This window comes from Sander lucioperca, chromosome 12 (assembly GCF_008315115.2).
Source record: "Sander lucioperca isolate FBNREF2018 chromosome 12, SLUC_FBN_1.2, whole genome shotgun sequence".
Lineage (NCBI taxonomy): Eukaryota > Metazoa > Chordata > Actinopteri > Perciformes > Percidae > Sander > Sander lucioperca.
Genome location: NC_050184.1, coordinates 24,277,652 through 24,304,790, shown reverse-complemented (window position 1 = coordinate 24,304,790; position 27,139 = coordinate 24,277,652). Strand labels below are relative to the sequence as shown.

The 27,139-nt window shown below is 41.2% G+C and overlaps 1 protein-coding gene and 2 long non-coding RNA genes across 4 annotated transcripts in view; 1 reads left to right on the top strand and 2 right to left on the bottom strand.

The window, feature by feature from the left end:
* The window catches only part of cacna2d3a (calcium channel, voltage-dependent, alpha 2/delta subunit 3a), a 159,239-nt gene that overhangs the window by 108,277 nt on the left and 23,823 nt on the right, over positions 1-27,139 (bottom strand). For both annotated transcript variants that reach the window (XM_036008563.1, XM_031316557.2), the window contains exon 3: positions 3,499-3,615. In XM_036008563.1, coding sequence (XP_035864456.1) covers positions 3,499-3,615 — 117 coding nt within the window. The remainder of the gene's footprint in view (positions 1-3,498; positions 3,616-27,139) is intronic.
* LOC116062066 lies at positions 8,737-18,645 on the bottom strand. Its single transcript, XR_004107879.2, has 3 exons — positions 18,634-18,645; positions 13,748-13,749; positions 8,737-8,880 (listed from the first exon to the last, which is right to left on the bottom strand). It is a non-coding gene; the product is annotated as an uncharacterized LOC116062066 (long non-coding RNA).
* On the top strand, positions 8,865-14,146 carry LOC118496542. Its single transcript, XR_004899115.1, has 3 exons — positions 8,865-9,032; positions 10,416-10,422; positions 14,134-14,146. It is a non-coding gene; the product is annotated as an uncharacterized LOC118496542 (long non-coding RNA).

Genomic DNA, 27,139 nt, shown 5'->3' with positions numbered 1-27,139 from the left:
GGAGTAGCTGCCACAGGTAAATGATATCAGCAGGTACAGAGCATGCAGAGACTGAATGCCATTACAGGAGAAACAGCCCTAGCAGCAAGGCATCCACTCTGCTTTGAAGTGCATTTGTCGCATGAAACACAGCCGTGCTTAACTTCAAAGAGGGCATTACAATAGCTCCACGCCTTTCAACTTTGATAACATGTTCACTGTTTCTTTAAACGTCTGCTGTTGCCACAATTTTCAGGAGGAGAGGAGAGGAGAGGAGAGGAGAGGAGAGGAGAGGAGACGAGAGGAGACGAGACAAGAGGAGACAAGAGGAGACAAGAGGAGACAAGACTAGACGAGACGAGAGGATATTATCCCGCCAACTCAGGAAGTGATGAAGGTAATAGTAATTAAAAAGCAGCAATGGTGAGCTAAGATGCTTGTTGAGCCCAGGAATAAACACATACATACACATACATGCCTGTGGGAGCTACAAACAAGGACACACACAATGCCCTTTGCAAGCACATGCTTACTTTGAAACATTGTTTCATTGCCCATTTTATCTTATCTATAATAGTGGAGTAGTTGCAATTAAATTTGCTGAAGCAACCCCAAAGTTTAATGTTTTTGATCAGACAGAGAAGAGGCTGTGCTTGCCACAATAATGTGGAGATGATAAGGGAGAGGGGATAGAGACATGAATACAATTAAACACCAATTCTAAATGCAACTACACACATAAACTCTGTTACTACACACACACAAAACCTGCAGGAAGCTTATTGTGAATTAAGTTTATAAACATGTTTCTCTATATTATCAACTTCCTCTCTCCATATCAAACACATTATCTTAACACACAAGAATGAAAGCACAAATGTTCTCTCAAACACACTTAAACAGAATGACATCAACTACTGTAGCATGCACACGTATACAGGTGAAACCTTTTACAGCATCAGAGGCTGCTCTCTCTCCACAGGTGGTGGCGTGCGATAAAAAGGGGGAATCAACGTGGAGACGGGGAGATAAAACCACGTTGACGGACAGGGGAGAGCACCTGCATGGAAAATGAATTGCTGAAGCGCCATATATACTTTAGCAAAAAGCAGAGAGATGGGAAGGAGGCGGAGTAGAGAAGGGAGAGACAGACAAAGGAGCGAGGGATGCTTAAGGACAGCAGTGAGACTGCACCCTAGGCCAGACAGATGAGAGTCTGGGTAATAAAAGCAGAAAGAAATTGGAGAAAGACAGGGCAAAAGGACTCATGGACACTAGTTGTATGTTCACAACTAGTAATCTATCACAGGGCAAAATGTTTGCGTTAAAAATGAGAAAGGCAGAGGTAAAGTGGAATCATGATAGCAGCAGACAAGGGGTTAAATTCTCCACGGATGTGTGCATACTGCCTCTTTTTCACTCCTCCACGTTCTTTCATGTTCTTTCCTATAACATTTATTCTTCCTGTTCCTCCCACGGCTTTTATCTGTCTTTGCTGAAGTGCAATTCCATCACCCCTATGACCAGTATTCTGTCTCATCTTCACATCAACCCCCATAACTTTTACTCCACACACATATGAACACACACTGGCACACTCAATCCCACTGAGATGCACAATTATCAGGCAGCCAGCACCCGGGCAGGCGGCTTTAGAGAAACTATTAGCTAGCCGAGTCCTCGAATCTCTAGGATTTTAATGCACTCTCAAGGAGCTGGCACACACAGAAAACTATGTTACTAGATTCAATACATCTGATCTCACAGCACAGACACTTGTCAACAATTACATTTATCAGACAGTTGCAACAGGTTGACAAGACATATCTCTCTGTAATGATTTTTTTTTAACATAAGTTAAATATAGTTGATACTGGTTTGGAAAGAGTATAGCAGTGTTTTAATTCCAAAACCATGTTCATTATAATTAGAAAACTCATTAAGTTAAGTCATATTTCTGAAATGCCAGATGACTCACAATAGCATGAAATACTTCAGCTTCTCTATGTGCTCAATGACGACTGTTGTGCATGTGGACAGGTGGAAATGTGAATGCTTTCAAAGGGAATGTAACATGGTGCATCAGGGATGGTCATGAAATCCGAGCAGGCAAAGGTACCATACATAAGAATAATAACACAGGCACGAGTAAAGCTACAGCACGGAAATGGTTTGTCACTATTTGTGCCCCCCTCTCTCTCTCTCTCTCTCTCTCTCTCTCTCTCTCTCTCTCTCTCTCCTCCCTCGCTTTCCTTTCAGCTTGTATCCATGCACCCGACTCTCAGAGAGAAATCCAATTTCTGTTAACAGCGCCATGTTGTCCTGATAAGATCTAGCACCTGGAGCTAGAGCTGCAGCCAGAGAGGCAGTGCACCATGGACACATCCTGAACTGCACCTGTTACAACATTGACAAACATACATATCCATACATGCAGACATGCTCACGCACAGTTGTGGACAAGTGTGCTCATACTTTACATATGCATTGCATAAGCATTCCGATTTTTTTATCTAAGAAAAGACAGACATACCACAATATTAAAAAAAAAAGTAAACTAAGCTGTGAAAGTGTGGCATTCCAAAGTTCGCAAGAATTATTCAAGAAATTTGAATCAAAGCAAAAGTACTCGTTATGCAGAATGGCTTCTTTCAGGGTTTATTTTATCATATAATTATTGCATTATTATGGCTGATGCATGCATATATTAGTGGTATTTAAAATTTTACATAAATCTTACTTAAATTAAATATAAAAATGTATATTTAATTAGCAGATCATATGTTTAGCATGTACAATCTCATCCACAAGGTAACTGTTGACTATAACTGTCAAATAAATGTAGTGGAGTAAAAAGTACAATATTCCTATGTGAAATGTTTTATTTTTTTTTAAAAACGTATACTCAGAATTGAAAAAACAAGTGATAAACGCATAAAAAACCCAAAATCAAATGATTTGAGCTTAGTTTAGAGCTTTTTCTTAAAGTGGCCTCTTAGATACTGATGTTTGGTCTGAGCAGATCAATAAAGTGGCATGGACACTAATGGGTGGCTCACCGCCTCTCTCTGTCTGTCACCTTACCCACAGCACCCGCTGTTCACATATCTCTCTCACACATACACACACCAAACGCATGACGTGTCTGGTTTCACTGTGGCAATGTGACACTACAGCACTTCTTCAGACATCGAATAGGGTCAGCAGAGGGAAGTAAATACTTTACCAAGTGATTTTACTGAGCTGAGCGCAGTCGAGTACCTTTGCTTTTTCATTCCCAGGGAATAGATGTACCAATACAACTAAAAATGTTATACTTTATATTATGTATTTTGTTATGTATTATGTACTACACTACGTGTGAAATGTAGATGGTTGTTAATAGAACTCAATAGTTTTTTTTTTTAAATACATCTTTACATTTACCTGTGCTTTTATAGGAGTTGTTCTGTATTTGAAGTGTTTTGATCAATTCTAAGGTACTTGTAGGTTAAGTGTGATAGATGACGATTAAGGTACCTTCATTGCCTGGGCTTTCTTGTGAAACATCTCCTCCATGTCCTCTGCCAGCCTCTTTACCAGCCGCAGCCCGCCAATCTCCTCCACCCGCACTGCCCGCTCAAACTCCTTGTATTTCTGAAAGAAAACAACACATTCATGTTATCAGGTTTTAATTACTGCAACAGTTAAACCACTGAACAATGTGTTTTCATTACAACTCCAAATAGGCAAATATTACTTTGCTTTACACTACATGTGATAGTTTGTAGCATGGACCTCCCAGTGTGAGCTCATGCTAATGTTCAGTCTCCTATCGACAGTAATGTTTTGCTCATATCTGACAAATAACCATATTTCTTAGGCAAAGCAAGGTGATGGGGAAAATATGATAACCCCACATTCAACTACTTGCATGAGTCATGTGTTTAATGTCTTTAAAACACATCTTATTATCAGTTATGAAAGCATTAGTTTTTTTGTAGGTATTTTCTGGAGGTAAGTAAGATATAAAAAGTAGTATATTTATATAAACTTAAATCACAAGTTCTCAGAAGGCTCTTTACAGCATAATTATGACCCAATCTATTTGATACAGTAGATCTTTGATAGGAAAAACTAAGAGAAAAAAAGAGTTCAGGAAATGAATGGGAGAAAACATGAGGAAACACTAAGGGATTCCTGTTCCAAGATTTACAAACATGCAATATGTGTTGAATATTGAGTAGCCAGAAGTAGCAATGGCAATGTTACAAAATAAAACCAAACACCAAAAATGCATTATCAGTGGTTCAAAAGTGGAATATAGCCTAGTAGGAGTTGCTTCTCTAAACTAATGTACAAATGAAACCAATCAGCTCAGCCAAGAGAATTATCAGCCTCCTTCAAGTTTTACCAACCACACATTTACCATTGATGACACACCGCTGCCCCTCTACATTAAATCACATTATTCCACAATAAACCAATACTAGGGTGCTTAACTTAACCAGCGCCTTAACCGGGGACAGTGACATTAAGTCTCGCTAATTCCACACCCATACATGGCACACACACACACACACACACACACACACACACACACACACACACACACACACACACACACACACACACACACACACACACACACACACACACATATGCAGAGCTGATCTAAGTGAGGAGGTATACTTGTGCAAAAAAAAAGAGGAAGAAGAGAAGAAAACCATTTTTGAAATCTCTGTTAAGCTGCAGGCGGCTGTGTTTCACTCTTGGGGGATTTAACAGGAGATTACCGCCATATCAAATAGCATGCCCCCTATAATGTTATGCCAACCTGCTTAGACACATGCTCTTAGCTGCTCCTGTACAGCAACACACATGACGAGCAGGGCAAGGAGAGAGAAATCAAGGTAGGAGGAGGAACAGGGACAGCTTTTGGATTCAGGCAATCATCTGAAAAACTGCAGGACATCGCCAAATAAAGAGGAATATTTTTCTGCTTCATACCATATCGTATGATGAGGGTGAATTATTCAGTTGTAGCTGAAGGTTATAAGTAAAAGCAGACAGACAAGAGAGAGGTAGAGAAAAAAGACAGGGAGAGCAAACACGTTGTGGGTGCAAAGAAATTCAAGAGATGCAAATACAGGTAGGATATGTAAGAAAGGGAAGGTGGAGGGATGTTAAGGGTGAAACATGAAGGTAGAAAGTAGAGGAATAGGATGATGGATAAACAGAGGAAGATAATATTGAAGTGGTCGGTCAGAGGGCAGTGTGAAATGCTATTTGTATTTGAAGAGCTGCAGGTGGGCACAAGTAGAGGGAATCAGGTTCAAATCGCTAATTTTACATTTGGCTTAATATAGAATTAAAATAAGAGCTAAAGTGGAAGGGATTTGTGATAGCAATTATAGTGATTAGAGAAAAGAGGGTCTGATTTATCAAGGTACTTTTTAAAGAGACTAACGTCCAACTTATAGTATAATAAAGTATGTGGTGATAATGGAGTTCACCTATTCACTTTCTGAATAAGTGGAAAAGGAGAAATTTAAAGGAACAGCAGCAGGAAGAGCGAAGAAATACTAAGGGTAAGAAGCCAGGGAATGGTTGAATAAAATCAGGTTCATCAGGGTAAACACTCACCGTTCCATCTTTATTCATATCATAGCATCAACACTCTGTTCACAACAATAACACTAAACAGCCTGTGCGCCTTTGTAACGCTGCCGAAGTGGTGCCTTCGCTGCCAATTTCATTTGCATGTCACAGTTTGGAGTATCAAAATTGTCTTCAAAAGCTCTGGTGCAGCCATCCAAAAATGCTTTGCATATGGTAAAGATTGGATCAGACATACAGAGGCAAGGAAATAAAGAAAGAAATCCTACAAAACAATGGGAAGATGCACCTGAATACATGTTAATTTAATATTCTCTTAGATACAATTTCTTTCTTCAGAATTGTTCTGCGTGACAACTACCCCAACTAAGTTTAACATTTTTCAAACAAACATTTCAAAGTCCCTGACCCAACAGCACTGCTAATTAATTGCAGCCTCAAGTAACATCTTCTGTGGCCAATCAAAGAGACTGGCTGATGACTCAGAAATCCAAAACGCAGCGACCGTAACCGTATGAAAATCAGAGTGATAATCCCACTGGCTGACTGACAACTGCAGTGTGTCAGAGGAACAGGTTTTAAGCCAATCTTGGTTCTTGGCTTGCGGTGGTGGGCTGTTAAAGCTCAGCAGCGGCTCAAACCTGAACTGGTTTGACTGGTTTCGTCACCAATGTTCTCTTTCCATTCCCATTTACCGGCTCCCTAAAGCTTCTTCTTCTCTCTAGTTTGTCCATCCCCCTGTTTCCTCTATCATCCCTCTTCTTCTCTACTGCACCCACTTCCTTTGTTAATTATACAAATGAATGGGCTGACTTCATGGACGCAGTCATAGCTAAGAATTCTCTCTAAAGACAGTTCCAAAGTCTTTTCTATTGAAATCTTTATATTTCTGTCTACAGCACCACTAATTCCTTGTCGATGAAACTGGCCCAGAACTGACAGATATTTCACTTTACTATTCCAAGGCATAAGGAAAGCACTGAGTGCCCACGGCCTGAGCCAAAGTGTTTATGTGTTTGCTATCACATCCGTGTGGCCAGTGAGAGGCTAAGAGGGTCCAGCTGCCCACAGGCTGTCTGCAGCGCTATGTTCAGTCAGGCTGACCAGAGCCGAGTCCATGGGCAGACCAAGCCTAATTAGCCTGAAGCTATCCTCTTCACATCACATCAATATCACAGGAAAGCCAACTGACATACATCCAGAACCACCATTTCACAGGAGAGGGGACAGGAAAGCTTCTACAACTGGCTTTATTGGCAAAATAAGGTGAAATAATATTCTAATACAATAGTTGCTTTTTGTACAGTTACTAAAGTGGTAACATGTTTTTGCTTTGAAGGTGGGGGTTTGTATTGGGATGTAACGCTAGGCTGGTGCACCTGTTTATGTCCACTAGTTTAGCTGCTCATCTCCTGCTGAGCAGTGACGCTGTATCACAAGAATCCTGTTTTGGCCTAACTTGCTGTTGAGCACAAAGTAATGTTTCCTTTCCCTTTTCCCCAAAGATTGTTCTATTTGCTGATTTGTGCACCTGGATACTGACCTTATTTACCAGTCGTAGATGTATTCAATTCACCAGGGAGATTTCTTTTAACCTACTGTATAATGTGAGCTGGGCTTCAGGTTTAACTTTTTGCAACTAACAAATAAGTGGTTCCATTTTATATAATCTCATTGCACCTGGTTTTTCCATCATTCCTATTGGTTTAAAAAAAACAATTACTTGCCATCTTGCTGAGATATGGGGTTGTGGGTTGTTCTTTTATTAAATCGGTTAAAGCAAATGACAACAAAACATTTTCTTACTAACCTCTTGCAGATCATTTTGATTTAATTCGCCTAGGCTTTTAAATATCCACCTCTGGGATTTCTGCTGCCACCCCAATAACAGGGAATGGGCTTTCATTTGTCAATTAGGAACACACACTTTGAATTTATAAGGACAATGGGATTCATCATTATAAGAACACAGGTGCGAAAAATTCTGTAGTTTAAGAACATGTCCTGAATCTGATGTAGACTTTTCTTAGGACCTTTCTCAATACCAAATCTAAGAAAAATCCTTTTAAAAATGCTTTTAAACATAATCCTTCCACACAGTGAGCACCACAAACTAATTTAATTCACCTCCATTGTATAAATCCTTTACATTGGAGTTCACATGGCATCGCAAACATGAGTGATCAGACAGGATTAGACAGTCTTCAGCTGTGACTGAAACATTCCCTTTTGTTAGATAGATGATTTTTCGTTTTCAGTTAGCTAGCAATAATGTCATTAACCACACTATAATGACTGACAGCAGCTTAGTATGGTGGGGTTCAGTGTGTTGCATACAGTATACAGTCACATCTTGAAGCTGCCCTGTGCAGCCAGTCTTGGTCTCTTTACTGCAGAGCAGCTCCAATGGGGCAGCTAGAGGTTGAGTATCAAATGGTGCTTTGCCAGGGACGTCGTTAGGCCTATTTTAGGGGTGCTGAAGCTACCCTAAAATGTTCCTAAGACCCCCTAAATAATAATAAGAACAACAATAATAATTCGATTTTTTTTTTAGTGCACTCTGTATCACTAACTACGGTAAATCAATCTTCCTTCACCATTCATCTGTGTGTGTCGGTGTGTAGTGTGTCTGTTTTAATTCTATTTTACAACTATCAGCTGGTCGAAATGGCAGTGCGAGGCTCAACGAGCGCCCACGTGCACGGTAACGGTATGTGGACGAGCGAGGTAAAGAGTTAGCTACTGAAGAGAGCCAAGCGGCATTAAAACAAAGCAGAGAATCAAAGATTCTGCAACTGTATCAAGCATCTCATTATCACTAACCATATCCCCATTCATATTGAGACGCAACAAATGATATATATCCAGTTACAAAACAGCCGAAAAGTCGGAAGTTAGACAGAAGTACAAAGAGTCGTTGTGCTATCAAGATGATGCACCGTCTCGTTGCATTGGTGTGAACTGGCAGCTTTCAGAGCGTTGCAGACCGGAGCGTTGCAAGTAACTGGAGGATTCATCTAGTCTCTTTGGTCTGAACTCGCTACTGCATGCACAGTAGTAGTTCTTTGGACAACTTATCTTATAGAGAGAGGAATTAGATATAGTATGCTATTACTTTATCACACATTTACACGAGCACACAGATAGCATTTAAGTCATTGCTTACAGAAGATCTCATTAGAAGCAAAGTCTGGCCTAAGTAAATTCCCCCATGCAGCTTTGATGTGTCTAAAAGCTAACATTACAGTAACTTTTGTTGAACAGAGTAGAAATGGAAGAAGAGGATATATCTGTCACTTTTTACTTGTTAACATCTTGGTTTCTTGACTGGTTGTTGAAATAAGTGTAGCTCTAATACAGTAACAAAAGATGTGAGTGCAAAAATTTTGCAAACGCAAGTTACAAATACCCTGGGGGCTAAGCACCCCCTGTCTTTAAATCCTAGTGACGACCCTGTGCTTTGCTAACCCGGAATAACCTTCTGCCCATGAACAAAACTACAGCCCAGTCAGAAATGTATTTCTTGGGCACCTGGGTAGCTCAACAGAGCGCGCGCCCATATGCAGAGGCTCAGTCATCCACGCAGAGGCTGCGGGTTCAGTTCGACCAGTGGCCCTTTGCTGCATGTCATTCCCCCTCTCTCTCCCCTTTCAAGTCTAAGATGCCCTATCAACAATAAAGGCCTAAAAATGCCACACACAAAAAAGAAGAAATAGAAAAAGAAGAAATGTATTTCTCCCCTAACAAGATACAGTATATATCAGAGTACCTCATGTGTCCACTGCAAAAAGTAGTATCAACTGTGTTGAAGACAGAGACCAGCAGTGGTGACACATATTGTATGGTCTGTGGTAACTTAATCCCTCACTTTTTCTCCCCCCTCACCCCTCTGCTGTGCCGCATCACATGAATGAGCTGATGCTGCTAATCTCTCTCCTACACAGTGTGCTCTGACTGTGGGACAACAATTAGAGGCTAGATTCCCCATATCCAGGCTGCTTTTTACCACACAGAAACAGAGACATGTGCAAGGCTGAATGTACACACATGCACCCACATGCATACAAAACTCAATAAACAATACAATAGGTACACAGTAGACCCAAAAGATATATGTAAAAAATAGAAGGCAAGATACAGTAGGTACATGCATGCACAACAATGAAGTGTTAGAGTTTAGACTCCTGAATGACATAATACAGCATGTGTTTGTATCGATGTGTGTCATTTCCTTGGGTTTTGATAATGAAGTGATTATTGAAGGGACTAAGACTGAACCCCAGTCCCCCAAATCCCAGCTCATTTAACGCGTCACCAGAGCCCACTGTCCTCTTTCTGCTCTCACACAACCTCCCTGCTGTTTGATTCTCTCTCTCTCTCTCTGGATTTCTGACTTACAGTTTTTGCCGATTGCTTACACACTGAAATCAAAAGTATTACACAATTATCAAAACCTTACACTCAAGGAGCAACACATTGGCCCAGATGTGCACCACTATAAGCATAATGTCAGCCTCTAACGTTTTGCAAAACAATACACACAGTGATTTGCAAAACACTAAACACACTTGTATACATTAGACACAGAAGTATATCATGATTTCACTTCCTTGCAATTCTGACTGTCAAATTGCCACACATGAGCCAATCTGTGAAACACAGCCATCAGGTACGTAAACACATGATTGCTTAATTGTAGACACAATTTCAGGTTTAAGCACTATAAAATGCAGCAGGTAAGTTCACCTGCCTTCAACCAAAATTAAAGAAGTCAGAAAGGGGGAATCCACAGAGGAGGAGAAGGAGGTAGAGGAAGAGGTATCCCTCATTCCATGGAGGACGCCTGTGAACAGGTTGACTTGCAGCTGCGCAAGGATGGATTCAACATTCAAGACGGTTCTTCTTACGTTGTCTTGCCAATGAGGATACAGTATATCGCCTGTGATGTTGATGATATTCTCTGGCTAGATCCAGCTAGGCGAAGAGATAATGTCTAGTATTTTCTGTACTTTTTCTTGTTTGTTGTTGTTTTTTTCTGTATGTAACCCAGTTGACATGTATTCATTAATATTATAATAGGGAAGTCTGCTAGGGAAGCTACCTCATGACCTGAGAGCCAGTTTCCGTCATTTTATTCACCCTCATCACACGCTTTTTGATCTTTCGGACTGGTTAGAGTTTGAGATTCAAGTCCAAGTGGATACTGCCCGATACGGCTCAAAGGGAGAGACATCAGCGAGGAAAGGAACACGGAAGGAACCCAAGTCTTCTGGGAAGATCACAACCATCTTCCTCGGCACAGAAAATAAACCGGCTGAGGGCAAGCCTGAGCCTAAAGTCCCCAAAAAGAGCCCAAAGAAATACTGTCCATACTGTGATAGTAGTAGGCATTCACTAAATGCATGCACTAATTTCAAGCAGTTGACAACACCTCAGAAACACAGCTGGATCAAGGATACTAAGGCCTGTTGGCACTGTGGGCGGGCCCATCGAGCATCAGGGTGCAACTTGAAGATGTGTTGCCAGACATGCAACAATCAGCACCTAGTTGTGCTCCCCAAGGTAAATGGGAAGGCTGTTAACCGAGTGGTGAACAGCAACAGTTCTCCAACGACTGCAGAGGAAGTACTCTACATTGATCGGCCAGTGGAAGGGCGCAAGGTTCTCCTTAAAGTCATTAAAGTCCTCTTACATTACGGAGATCAGACCCCAGAATCGTATGCGATCCTGGATGACGGGTCAGAGCGGACAATCCTCCTTCATACCGCTCAGCAGTTGGGCCTCCAGGGACAACCAGAGGATTTGCCCTTGCGGACAGTGAGGCAGGAGCTTCATGTCCTCCATGGGGCGGCTGTATCATTCAGGCTCTCCCCGGCCTCTCAACCAAAGAAACTTTATCAGATCCAAGGTGCCTTCATGGCTAAGAAACTGGGTTTGGCTGAACATACACACCCAGTCAGCTCACTTAAGCAGAAGTACCGACATCTCAGGGGACTACCGCTACAGGACTTGGACCGGGTCTGCCCTGTGCTGCTTATCGGCTTGGACAATCCCCACTTAATCACGCCCATAGAGCCAGTTCGCTTTGGTCCCCCAGGGGGTCCTGCCGCCATCAATACACGCCTAGGCTGGACATTGCAGGGTCCAGCTCAGGGGCTGCTGCACCGCTTTACTGACCAGCAGTGTCTATTCACATGTCCGGCATGGAGACCTTTACAGCAATGTTGAGAAACTGTGGCAAATGGACGTGCTGCCATGGCGCAGTGCGAAGGCCAGCACCAGGTCTCACCAGGACCAAGAAGCGATAAAGCTTCTCAAAGCCAAGATCATAAGAGTAGATGATAATGGACTTATGCGTTATGCCACTCCCCTACTGCATGTCTCTAACATGCCACAATTGCAAGCACCAAAGGAGGCGGTGCTCCCACAGTTACGCAGTACAGAGAGGAGACTGGCTAAATCACCCGAGCAGGCAAAGGCCTACATTGCGGAGATCTGTAGGCTTGAAGAGGCAGGCTATGTAGTGAAGCTGGAGCCAGGAACAGAAGAAACAAAGAACAGCTGGTACATCCCCCACCATATGGTCCTGCACAATGGTAAGAACAGAATTATATTTGTTGTTGTCTACCGAGCACCAGGTCCATATTGTGAATTTTTATCGGAATTCTCAGAGTTTTTATCATGTGTAGTCCTAAAATCAGACAAAGTACTTATTGTAGGTGATTTTAATATCCATGTGGACGTTGACAGCAATAGCCTTAGTACTGCTTTCAACTCACTACTAGATTCAATTGGTTTCAGTCAGAGTGTGCATGAGGCCACGCACTGTTTTAACCACACCCTCGACCTTGTGCTGGCATATGGCATCAAAATTGAAGACGTAATAGTATTCCCGCAAAATCCTTTATTATCAGACCACTTCTTAATAACTTTCGAATTCTTACTACCCGATTATACGAAATTAGATAAAAGCTTCTACGCTAGAAGCCTATCTGACAGTGCTATAGCTAAATTTAAGGAAGATATTCCAACAGCACTAAACTCATTAACGTGCCGTAATATAACAGAGGATCTTTATGTAAACTTTAGTCCCTCTCAAATTGATCATTTCGTAGACAATGCTACGGCCTGCCTACGGACGACTTTAGACTCTGTTGCTCCCCTTAAAAAGAAGACGATGAAGCAAAGGAAACTAGCACCTTGGTATAACTCCCAAACTCGTAAATTAAAGCAAATCTCGCGCAAACTTGAAAGTAAATGGCGTTCCACCAAACTGGAAGAATCTCGTTTAGACTGGCAAGACAGTCTGAAAACCTATAGGAAGACCCTAAGAAAGGCCAGATCAGACTACTATTCATCACTAATAGAAGAAAATAAGAACAACCCAAGGTTTCTTTTCAGCACTGTAGCCAGGCTGACAGATAGCCACAGCTCTACTGAGCCATCTATTCCTATAGCTCTGAGTAGTGATGACTTCATGAGTTTCTTTAACGATAAAATTATAACAATTAGAGATACTATTCATCACCTCTTTCCCCCAACCTCTAATGGGTCACCTTTAACTGACAGACTGCTAGAAAGAACGACTAGACCTGACATATACTTAGATTGCTTTTATCCTATAAACCCTCAACAATTAATGCTAAAGGTCTCTTCAGCTAAGCCATCTACCTGTCTCTTGGACCCCATCCCAACGAAGCTACTTAAAGAAGCGTTACCCGTGGTTAACACTTCATTGTTAGATATGATAAATATGTCTTTATTGACAGGTTATGTACCGCAGTCATTTAAAGTAGCTGTGATAAAACCTCTACTGAAAAAACCCACCCTCGATCCTGAGGTCTTAGCCAACTATAGACCTATATCTAACCTTCCCTTTCTCTCCAAGATCCTTGAGAAAGTAGTCGCTAACCAGTTATGTGATTTTCTACATAGCAATAGCTTATTTGAGGACTTTCAGTCAGGATTTAGAAAGCATCATAGCACAGAGACGGCACTGGTGAAAATCACTAACGATCTTCTAACTGCATCAGACAAAGGACTTGTCTCCGTACTTGTCTTATTAGATCTTAGTGCTGCATTCGATACTATTGACCATACCATCCTCTTACAGAGATTGGAACATTTAGTTGGCATTAAAGGAATCGCACTAAACTGGTTTAAGTCCTACTTCTCTGATCGATCGCAATTTGTTAATGTTAACAATAAACCCTCCAATTACGCTAAAATTAACCATGGCGTTCCTCAAGGCTCAGTGCTTGGACCAATTCTATTCTCCTTATATATGCTTCCTCTAGGCAATATTATTAGGAAACACTCAATTAACTTTCACTGTTATGCGGATGACACCCAATTATATCTGTCAATCAAGCCAGACGAAACCAGCCAGCTAGCTAAACTTCAAGCTTGCATTAAAGATATAAAATCATGGATGGCCTACAATTTCCTGATGTTAAACTCAAACAAAACCGAAGTTATTGTCCTGGGCTCCAAACCCCTACGAACCTCATTAGCCGAAGATATAATTACTCTGGATGGCATTGCCCTGGCCTCAAGTACTACTGTCAGAAATCTAGGAGTTATTTTTGATCAGGATCTATCCTTTAACGCCCATCTAAAACACACCTCTAGAACAGCCTTTTTTCACCTTCGTAACATTGCTAAAATTAGGAACATCCTGTCTCAAAACGATGCAGAAAAACTAGTCCATGCATTCGTTACTTCCAGGCTGGACTACTGTAATTCCTTATTATCAGGATGCTCAAATAAGTCCGTTAGGACTCTCCAGCTGATCCAGAATGCTGCAGCGCGTGTTCTGACAAGAACTAAGAAAAGAGATCATATTTCTCCTGTATTAGCTTCTCTCCATTGGCTTCCTGTAAAATCCAGGATTGAATTTAAAATCCTTCTTCTGACCTATAAAGCTCTAAATGGTCAAGCTCCTTCATATCTTGAGGACCTCTTAGTACCTTATTGTCCCACTAGAGCACTACGCTCCCAGAATGCAGAGTTACTTGTGGTTCCTAGAGTCTCTAAAAGTAGAATGGGAGGCAGAGCCTTCAGCTATCAGGCTCCTCTCCTGTGGAACCAGCTCCCAATCTGGGTTCGGGGGGCAGACACCGTCGCTACATTTAAGACTAAACTGAAAACTCTCCTCTTTGATAAAGCTTATAGTTAGGGAGTGAGGAGTTGCAGTGAACGCCTAGACCGGCGGGGCAGGGTATATAGCTGCAGACACAGCACCCCTGCTTTTCTCTGCTTCTCTTTACAGTCATCAGATTTACCTATCGTATAATCAATAATATAGTGCCTCTCCTAGTTATGCTGTTATAATTCTAGACTGCCGAGGAAGTTCCTTCTTATGACACGCTCTTTTCTTTTGTTTCCTTTTATGCACATCATGTCTCAGAAGTGCTTGTTACTCACCTAGCTCTGGGGAGTTTACTCCCCGGAGTCCTTATGTTTCTTCTTCACCCAGAACATCGCCTCGGATTAGGGCGACACCAAGACCTGGGTCTTGGGTGCAGCTGTGGCTATGGACCTGCTACACCCTGCTACGCTCTGCGATTCCCTGCAATGCCCGACTACGTCCTGCTGCGTCCACCGCGTCCACCCATGCTCTGCTGTGCCACGCTACATCCTGTACCGTCATAACCCCAACCGTCAGACACCGCCCACCAAGAGTCTGGGTCTGCCGAGGTTTAAAGGGAGTTTTTCCTCGCCACTGTCGCAATAGCCACTGCTAATGCTTGCTCTTGGGGGAACTATTGGAATTGTTGGGGCTTTATAGAGTGTGGTCTAGACCTACTCTGTCTGTAAAGTGTCTCGAGATAACTCTTGTTATGATTTGATACTATAAATAAAATTGAATTGAATTGAATTGAGTTGTTTTCAACTATTCGTTCCAGTTCCAGGGTGGCAATCTCAACCAGCTCCTACTTCCTGGGCCCACCTTGGGGTCTTCCCTCCTGGCTGTGCTGCTTCAATTCCGGGAGCATGCCGTCGCCATCAGCAGTGATATTCGTGGAATGTTCCACCAGGTCAGACTGCTCCTCGAAGACCAGCCGCTTCTTAGATTCCTAAGAAGCGGCGTGAAGTGGTGTGATCTGAAGCGAGAGGAACCTACCACAGTTTACGAATGGAGAGTTCTCCCATTTGGAACAACGTGCAGACATACGCATTGCAGAAGCATGTGCTGGATCACAGCCAGCCAGGAGAGGATGTACGCCAGACCGTTTTGCAGTCCTTCTATGTGGACAACTGTCTGCAGAGCTTACCATCAGAAGAAGAAGCACAAGTCCTTGTTGATAAGCTGCTAAACCTGCTTGCCGATGGGGGCTTCGAACTGAGACAGTGGGAAAGCTGTTGTCAGTCACCTCCCAGCTGAAGCTAGGTCAGATAGTGCCGAACGTTGGATAGCACAAGGCCAACCAGATGCTCAGGAATCAACATTGGGATTGCACTGGCACTGCCCCACGGACACCCTATCCTACAAGCTACACCTGCCGGTGTTCCCACAGGTCACCATGCGTACCATTTACAAAGTTCTGGCCAGCCAATACGACCCCCTTGGATTCATCATCCCTTACACAACGAGGACCAAGGTTATAGTGCAGCAGCTATGGACTAAGCAATGTGACTGGGACGATCCTAACTTGCCTGAGCAGCTTCTTCATGCTTGGAAGGCATGGGAGAGCGAGTTGCAGACCAGCAGCACATTTCTCTACCACAATGCTACACCAGCTCAGAGATGGACCCTGGCAATGGTCAAAGAGAAATCCATGTGGTCTGTGATGCGTCTGAGCGTGCCTATGGCTCAGTAGCCTATCTCAGGACTGAGGACCCAAGCGGTCAGGTGGAAATCGCCTTTCTAGCTGCTCAGTCAAGGGTAGCACCAAGAAAGCAACAGACCATCCCAAGGTTAGAGCTCTGTGCGGCACTTACAGGAGCCCAATTATCCACAGTACTCAGCACAGAACTGTCTTTGCCCATCCATCAGGTTGTTTTATGGTCAGACTCAACCACCGTCCTATCCTGGCTGCAGTCCGACTCATGTCGATTTAAAGTCTTTGTTGGAACAAGAGTGGCGGAGATTCAAGACTTAACAGACCGGGAGGCATGGCATTACGTAGACTCTGCCCAAAACCCAGCGGATGACATCATCCGGGGGAAAAGACTTTCAGCAGAAGTGTTTCATATGGTAACAAAATATGGTTTTCATAAATTAGTGTATAGTTTTTGCAAGTGTTTCATTTTGCAAAGGGTCTGAGGTCTTCTGATAATTGGGGTGTGTGGTTGTGCTAATTGTGTGTAGTGTTTTGAAAAACTGGTCCCTGTTTTCAAAATAGTGCATAAGCAATCGGAAAAAAAAACTGTATTAATTATTAAATAAAGAAACATAATTTACACCTCAAACAGTGTTATTGATTTTGTTGTTGCACAGATGTTTCTCGTCGCTCTGGCTTAGTAAATGAAGCTGAACATTCACAAAAGGAAAGGAGAGGCGGAAGCATGTGCCAAGAAGCCAAGCATAAAACTCTGAATTACAAGTCTGTGCCATAATATCCTGTCTTCTTCAAGCTGTGTTATTTGGTTTTCATTCACAAAAAGCAGCCCTGTTGCTTTTGTTTGCTTCTGCCTGCTTGTCTGGCTACAAGTGGATGAGTCTGGTTTGATGAACAAAAGAGACACGGCTCAGAAAACCCTCTGTGTGTGTGTGTGTGTGTGTGTGTGTGTGTGTGTGTGTGTGTGTGTGTGTGTGTGTGTGTGTGTGTGTGTGTGTGTGTGTGTGTGTGTGTTGGAGGAGGCGAGCATAGACTACACAGAGACCAATAAGTCCCATTAACAGACTCTCTGATGTACTGAGGCCGCTGAAATGAGCAATTGTGGTATAGACACGAAAGTTTCTAGTGCATGACATTTCTAGTAATAGTTTCGCCATGTTCCCTCCAGATACTGATGATCGACAATAACGGAGTAGGGAAGAAATGGAAGACGACGTAAATGGGTAAGAAAATGGGCAGAAAGGAACTGGAGTATCAGGGACTACTAGTAGTAACGATACACCAAACCCACGATTCAGTTCGAATAACGATTTTTGACCCACAATTCGATACAAACCTCAAGGAGTTATACTCAGTAAACGTAATACAACTTTTTTTCTGCCACATGGCATCGTTTTGTCATTGATTACATGCCACTTTGCAACACAATAATACAACAGAGGACTTATTTATTGATATTGACTGATTTCAATATTGATCGATCCAACACCAAAGATTCTTTTGTACCTTAAAATAATGTTTCCAAAAATGAGACATAAGAATAATGGTAATGGTAACGGTAATGGACAATTCTGCTTCCAACCTGTAGGGACACCGAAGAGGAAAAGTGCTTTGGTGCCTACTGTAAAGGTGCTGGTTGACAAGCATATATATATATATATATATATATATATATATATATATATATATATATATATATAGGGGTCCCCTGTAGGGGGACCGAAGAGGAAAAGTACTTTGGTGCCTACTGTAAAGGTGCTGGTTGACAAGCATATATATATATATATATATATATATATATATATATATATATATATATATATATATATATATATATTAGGGCTGTCAAAATAACTCTAATAATTCTTCCTGCCAACCCTGGCTACAGAAATCTGGTGCCACTGATATGTCTGCGCTTCTCTCTGATGCTCTGAAACAGACGATACAGGCAACACAAACACAGCTGCACGTGACGCTAGTTAACACTATACTCGACAGCAGCTAACATTAGCCTACTGCTAGCTAGTAGCTGGATTAAAAACGGTTTGAATGCTGACAGCTAACGCTAAACGGTGTAAAGTTTGACTGTGTTTTACTGTAGAAGATTCAACACCGGTATGTAACGACAACAGACGGTGCGTTCAATGAAACTGGTAAACTACAGCTTCCTGGTGCATTTGAAGTTATTGTAAATGTCCTTTTCCCATCTGGTGGTTGTTTTTGTCGTTCAACAGCAATTTACTAGTGAAATAAGTTATTGTTATTGTTATACATTATTATTAAATCATTTAATTTTGACCATATGGCCTTAGCAATAAACAAGTTCTTTAATGTCACCAACTGTTGTTTAGTACCCTTTTTTTTCTTTTCTTTTTTTACTTTCTTAAAAAGTATCGGTTAATTACGTATGCGATTAATTTTGATTAATTAATCACAGAGTATGTAATTACTTAGATGACATTTTTAATAAAAAAAATGTTTTAATCGATTGACAGCCCTAATATATATATATATATATATATATATATATATATATATATATATATATATATATATATATATATATATATATATATATATAAATATAGTTGACAAGAAGCTAATGCTAATGCTTGGTCTATACATTAGCTAATTCTTGCTGGGTAACATAAGATTACGATATCGTTCAACACGCTCAGTTATTTTTAGTATGATTGTTTTGACCACGTTTAACAACTCTGGGCTAACCCACAAATTCATTAGTAACGTTAACTGTATAGATAGACAACTAATCTAATGGTAATTTAGCCAGCTAGCACACCCAGTATATATATATATATATATATATATATATATATATCCCAACTGAAGCCTTGCAGCGCCGGGAGAGTGAGGCAGACAGACAGGGGTGTGCTAGCTGTTAAACATGCTAAACATGTATTCTCCTAAAAGTTGTTCATGAGAACAAAAGTGTCCCAAAGCCATGTTTGTAATTACAGCCAACATGACTCGGGGAGGAGAAGGGGAGTGGGGACAGAGAGACAAGGAGAGAGGAGGTGAGGATAGAAAAAGAGAAGAGGTAGGACCCAGAGGCATCATGTGGTCGTTGAAGCTTTCTGCCACAGTGTCACTGGACCACTTCTGTCAACACCATCTTACCATCTGAATGTGCTAATTAGCACTAAACACAAAGTACAGCTGAGGCTGAGGGAAATGTAATTACTTTAAGGGGGGCATTATCGATTGTACACATGTAATGGCATCTGCCTATAGTCGTTGAGATATTTCACGTACTATAATACCACAAATGTCAACCTCATGGTGGCATTATGAAAAAAATCGGTGATTACCAAAGTCAGTAGGCTTCATCCTCTGGGGACCACAACATTTCATGGCAATCCTTTATCCAATGGTTGTTGAGATATTTCAGTCAGGACAAAAGTGGTGGTTTTCCTCCACGGAGCGCAAACATGTCGGGTTTTACTACTACATACAACATACATACTACATAACTAAATATGAACAAGATTGCACATCCTCCCTGTGAGCAAAGGCATGATTTTCATTTTGTCCATCAGTAAAAACAGTGTCACTGGACCACTTCTGCGTGTGTGTCTAAGTGTGCGTCTGTGTGCAGAAACGAAGGGAAAACAGGGTTGAGGGGCTGTCTGAAACAATTGCATTTTGACTGATGTTGCATTCACTCCAAACACTACAAGTCTGTTACTTGAGCGGGAGACAGAAACGTCAGCCCAAATCCACAGCAGGAAATCACTGCTAGATCACAGGATCTCCCAGGAACACCAAAATCGTTGCTGTGCCCTCCTCCTTTCGTACCCTCCCTTGTATGCCAGCCGACAAATTGTTCCCTCAAAAGAAGAGCGCTGGCCGGAGATGAAGTGGAACAATTAATTTCACGCTTGTCCTCCCTGCCTCAAAAGCATGTTGGTCTAAGTCTTGTATCTGGTGGCACAGAGACACTCTCCACGGATTGTAAAGCACACACACACACACGCACACACACACAGACAAAATGAAAATCAAACACTTACTGTAAATGCTGATCACACAGACATAAAACAAGACATCTTTAAACACACATAAAACTCATAGGATCATAAACTCTTCTTGCCTGACTGGCCACACCTTCATCGTTGCTCCATTCACCATAATGCAATCTATCAGTTGGGATGAATATAATATTGATCATAACGTGTCTCAAAGTGAGATCAATGCGCTGTGAATGAATGGGGACGTGTGTGAGAACACATGCACACACACACCGCTTTGACTGACCACTCAATACTGTGATAAGAGGGCAGCTCCTGATAAGAAATAGACTTTGCCATAAGAAGTAAGCTGGAAAAAAGTTTAATTGTGGTCTGTCACTGGGCCCTGAACATCTACCACACGGTCAGACTCACAGTTAGAGGGTGAAAAAGAATGAGAAGGAAAGCAGATTGTGGTATCACTAACACTTGGCACCCTGCACTCAATTCTTTTTAAACAAATTGTTTTGGTCTTCATTTCTGCTCTACTCAGTCACATCTGAAGGCATCATAAAGCACCTGTTTAACATACACACTTGACCACATACAGTAACAATTCTAAACTATCCCGCGTGCCATTTTGCTTGCCAGATGAATACACTGAATTATTTAAAACTTAATTAAATTGACGATTGATTACGATGAAATATAACAGAATCCTGCCTTGCGTCGGGCTTAATAACAATATCCCAAATATCGTATCTCTTTGCTTTTGATTGATTAACGCTCTGTTAAGTCTAGAGAGATAACAACAGCTAAATTATGATCCTACAAGCATTTCTTTATCAACAGTTACAAGCTGTTTCCTATTCTTGAGGAGGTTGACAGCAGTGACAGCATCTGTAAATGTGTTATCATCAGTAAAGCTAAAGCCAGAATTGACTGTTGAAAACAGAAAATAGTTTCATTTTACAACTTAAATGTGAAACTTAGCAGGGAGTTATGAATCGGAGAAAAACATGCATGATTTGCATATTTAATTATTTGGCCTAAGCATTGGAAGAAGGACTTGGTCTCAAATAATGTAACTAAAAAACAACGACTCTGATAGGAAAATGTTCAAATATCGTGTAATTTGAATGGTCAGCATTCATATCTAAAAGACATCTTAACTTGATTTGTTTAGGACTTGCAGCTTAATTTAAAGATGCAGTAGGTAAGACTTAAAACTAACTTTCTGTCATAATTGCTAAATGTTCAAGTAGAACTACATGAAGCAGGTAATTTAAAAAGAATCTGGCTCCTCTGGCACCACTTACAGCCTGTAGTGCGATTTGCAAAAATCCACAGATCCCTGTTCAGATGCACCAATCAGGGCCAGTGGGGGTATCTAATTGTGTGTCAATCACTGCTCATGCACACGCATTTATTCTCCCTTGTGGGGAGAGGGTTTTAGGAGACAGTTTTGGGCTTTAGCAGAAAGGGGGGAGGGACTGAGAAGTTGTCAATGTTAAACATTTTTGGCTAAGTCCTGGATCTTCGCAATCCTACTTACAGCACCTTTAAAGTTGACCTACAGTAAAGGACTTTACACTTGCTCTGACAAACCTGAGCTGAATTGTACTTGTTTAAAATGACTTGACACTTCCCCTGAGAGACTAAGAGTCTACAGCTATGCTGGCTCTGTGAGACTGTACTTCGGCAGTGTGCAGCTAGATATAAATGCTAACATCAGCATGCTGACATGCTCACAATGGCAACACTAACATGCAAATGTTTAGCAGGTAAAATGTTATCACGATCACCATCTTAGTTTAGCATGTGCTAATAAGCACTAAACACAAAGCAGGGTTTCCCGCAGAAAATTTGTTAGTTGAGGTGGTAGGGTTGCCATCTGACCGGGGGGGGGGGGGGGGGGGTTCGATAGACTACAGACTCTGTACTACACTAAATATTAAATTTAAATAATAATATATAATTAATAAATAACCAGCTTTTCAAAATAACAGTTGCAATGTGCAATTTAAGCTCATTAAACTATTTAAAAAAAAAAGTGCTATAACAGTTTTACTCGTATTGCTCCCATTATCCTCTGTGTCATGCTCTCTTCCACTTCGCCTGACAACTCTTCTCCAAAACAAATAAGCTCTGAGATAACAGAGCTCAGCCCATAGCTTCACTCACTCAAAGCAGATAGTATGCATGAAATAAAAACAGGACACGTAATTTCACTGTGTGTAGTGTTTAACTACGCTAACTAACTGTGTGTTGTGAACCGCGTGTAGTGATTAAAAAAAAACAGACAACAGCTGTGTCTAAAAGACCGGGCAACAGCAGCTGGGACGTTGAGAATCCACGTGCGAGAGGTGATGGATAGTTCTAGTCACTTCGTAATGTATTCACTTCGTTGAAACAAGAGAAGAAAGCCTCACAGATGTGAAGAACAGGACAGAGATACATATATAAATGCTCTCTGCCTGCCATATGCCAACGCTCCGGTAAGTCCATTCACCCCCGTCTGCCCGGGCATGCCCGGGCATGCCCCAGCTGCCCGCGCATTTGTTGACAAACTCCCACAAACAATAACGCACGCGACGGTGAAATGGCAATTTATCCCTTTAAATGTGAATAAACGACAGTTACACTCACAGCAAATGCTCTTTCCATTGTGATTGGTGGTATCTTGACAACTTGCCGTTACCTTGTTTCCTACAGACTGTGTTGATGCAAACCCTCAAAGTACAGCTGAGGCTGATGTAAATGTAATTACTTTGAAGGGGGCATGATCGACTGTACCAAATGTCATGGCATCTGCCTATAGTCGTAGAGATATTTCACTTAATATCACAAATGTCAACCTCATGGTGGCATTATGAGAAAAATCCAGGGATTACCAAAGTCAGTAGGTTTCATCCTCTGGGGACCACAACATTACATGATAATCCTTTATCCAATGGTTGTTGAGATATTTCAGTCAGGACTAAAGTGGTGGAGCGACCGACATGACAATGGTGGTTTGCCTCCACAGAACGCAAACATACATACAACATACATACTACATAAATATGAACAAGATTGCACATCCTCCCTGTGAGCAAAGACATGATGTTAATTTTGTCCATCAGTAAAGAAATGTGGGATTGCCACCTGCAGCTCCTGTGTGTGTGTGTGTGTGTGTGTGTGTGTGTGTGTGTGTGTGTGTGTGTGTGTGTGTGCCTTTGCAGTGATAGAGTGTTTAAAGGCTGCCTGAGGTTTATTAGGAGGAACAGTGGAATAACAGCTGTATACTAACCCGAACACACACACACACACACACACACACACACACACACACAAAGCCTTATGGCATAGCAGGAGTTTGTCCCAGGGTGCACTGCGTCTGTTGGGCATGCAACATTGCCCCTCAGAGTGGGTGCCAAATCCCTGCTCTCTCTAATGACCGCCATCTTTCAATGTCCTCATATGCCTTGCTATCATGGTGTGCCCCCCACCTACACACACACAAGCTCCTTAAGGGCTGAGGCTGACATCATCTATGCCAGCATGAGAACATATCTACACTAAAATAAATAAATAAGTAATTTACAGTATATGTATGAAGCAGGTAGAGGAAGTACCTTCTCTACCATCTCCACTCCACTTTTTCTTCCATACAGGCATAATTCACTTCACCAAAAACATAATAGCACCAAGAGCAGGTCTAATCTGTTCACATGGAACTGATTAATAGTCCACAGTATATCTGTAGTTGCCTGCATTCAGTTGGTTTCAGTAGAGTCGTGGAAACATTTTTCATGCTTAGCAGCACGTACAATGCGGCCTGCTGCTTCCCTATTCCACTCCATACATTCTCACAGTCTCAAATTGATTCTAGCAGCAGCCAGCAAGAAAGTGGAAGGAGAGAGCAAAACATTGTGGTGGATGTATTAAGGTAATATTCATCCTTGCAAGTGGAGATTTATTATGGGAAGTTAGACTTTTTGGACTGCAGTTTTATTTGAGTTTGCTTTGAAGGCCTCACAAAGTTTTTTTAGTAGATACCATGAAGTGAACTGAATATATGAAATGAAATAAATAAATAATAAATAATTTGAAATAAATGAAGATCTATGAACATTAACAGCATCAACAACTCACCACATATTGCAGTATATATATGATCACTTTTATATGGCATCAAGCATAGTCCTTAAGTACAACTCAACAAGACATCACAACTCAAACTGTGCTTTACCAAGTAGTTGAGAAGACCATTGAAGATTTTTTGTAGAGTTTATGTATATCTGGAATAATCAATACTTTGTCACCACACACCTAAAGCATTAACCAGCAATACATAAATGTTGGCGATTCAATGATTAAGTTAAACCAATACCATGTTGTGACCATTTGATTAATCACAGTCTAACCTGGGAGTAAAAAACTGCTTACTTTCCACACAGTATCGGTCTTTGGTACTGCACGTCAAAAACATGTAATCAATATGGCTCAGCATTGATCCATACTGATCCTTGTGTCTAAGTAATCCTTAGTCACTCACTCAGTGCTCAGCATTACCAGTGTCATCTGCACATTTGCCAGTGCAGGCCTCAAGCCAGTAAATGCATTATATTTAGGGCTGTCAAACGATTAAATTTTCTTAATCGCGATTAATCGTTGAATTTCTACAGTTATTCGCGATTAATCACATGTTTTATCACATGATTAAAATTCTATTATTTTGCATTTCAGAACTATTTTTAAGTACATATTAACAATGGAAAGCAATTCTTACCAGTGTATATTGATTGGGAATCAAACAAATGCAAAGAAAATTACTTTATGATCTTGATTTTAAGATTTGTATTTGTTTATTATATATTTAATCTAGTCACACATTTGAATCTAGAGTCAATATTAGTAGAGGTCGACCGATTCATCGGTTTTGCCGATTAATCGGCACCGATAGTTGATTGGTGGAACTATCGTTACCGGCAAAAATCCATAGCGATAGTTTTTCCTGGTTGCGTCCGTTGTCATTCATTACACAGTACACGAGAGCTGAGAAGGGTCTGCTGGCATCATGCATTACAATAGTGGCCTCTAGGGGCGAAATAAAAACTATCACTGATGCCTCGTGTTGTTTATTTTCGACACGTGTTACTGCGCGCTGCACGGCGAGCACATGCTGTGCGGAGAAGGCTGACATCAGATGTGCGTTTAAAGCATCGACAGCAAAAAGGTATGTATACAGTACATTTTGTCATATCATTATAAAGTTATTAATTTGTTGAATAGATTTCTATCCAGCCTGGAACTTGTTCCTTTTTTCGGGGTTGTTGAGCATTAAATCCAAACTGTTACATCCAAGATTTATCCACTTGATGTCCATAATTCATCACGTTTTCGGTCATTTCTGCCGCTAACTCCGTGCTACCCATAGACAGTAGGTGCTACCGACATGGGATCTCCCATGATGCCTTTGTTTATGTTTTCAACCAATGGCAGGTCCGTCACACATTACGCTTTATATGGGCATCCAAGCGAGAACAAAGAGAAAGATGGGAAAGATAGATCCCTCAAGGTCAGAGATCGTCTGTTACCGTTCTAAACCGTTCTACAGAGAAGAATGGCATCACTGTTTTGAGATTTGGCATACATTTGGGCATTTTTTGAAGAAATGTAAATAGTTTGTCCTTTATATGAATTATAATGCTCATTATGTTTATTTTTGCACTGGATGACTCCAAATATGTAGGATAACTGTTTTAGACAACACACATGCTTGTGTAGCATTGCTGTGGGTGTAATATCAATAAATATGACATTATTATTTTGATTATTGGCAAAAGCGTCTGGACTTTTTTTGAAACAATGTATGTATTTTGTCAACTGTATAAGTTATAAATACTATCGGTCGATTAATCGGTTATCGGCAAATACGGCCCAACCTAGCTATCGGTATCGGTAAAATCCACTATCGGTCGACCTCTAAATATTAGGGTTGGGTATTGTTTGGTTTGGATACCGGTGCTAAAGCGGTACTTTTAAAATGCTACCGGTGCCTTAACTGTGCCTGAACCGATACTTTTTAAGAAAGTTAAAAAAAGAAGGGTACTAAACAGTTGGCGACATTAAAGAACGGCTTGTTTATTGCTAAGGCCATATCGTCAAAATTAAATGATTTAATAATAATGTAATCACTATAACAATAACTTATTTCACTAGTAAATAGCTGTTGAATGACAAAAACAACGACCAGATGGGAAAAGGGCATTTAACAACAACTTTGAATGCACCACGAGGCTGTAAATTACCTGTTTCATTGAACGCACCATCTGTGTTTTTCCGACAACAGCAGCTGCAGATTGATTGTGACCGGTGTCGGAATCCTCTACAGTGAAATACAGTCAAACTTTACACCGTTTAGCGTTAGCTGTCAGCATTGTAACCGTGTTTAATCCAGCTACTAGCTAGCGGTAGGCTAACGTTAGCTGCTGTCGAGTATAGTGTTAACTAGCGTCACGTGCAGCAATGTTTCTGTTGCCTGTATCATCTGTTTCAGAGCATCAGAGAGAAGTGCAGGCATATCAGTGGCACCAGAATGAGGCACCGAAATCCGCGTTGCTATTCCTGCAGCAGCAGGATGTGTTACGAGGAAGTACGGCAAAATAGTACCCTGTTAGGCACGACGCAAAGCCGAGTGAAGAGAAAATAAATTAATAAATGGTGGCATGTGATTAATATGATTAAAAAACATTAACGTGTTATGCTCAACCCTTAATCGCATCGCGATTAACGCGTTAATGCTGACAGCCCTAATTATATTAC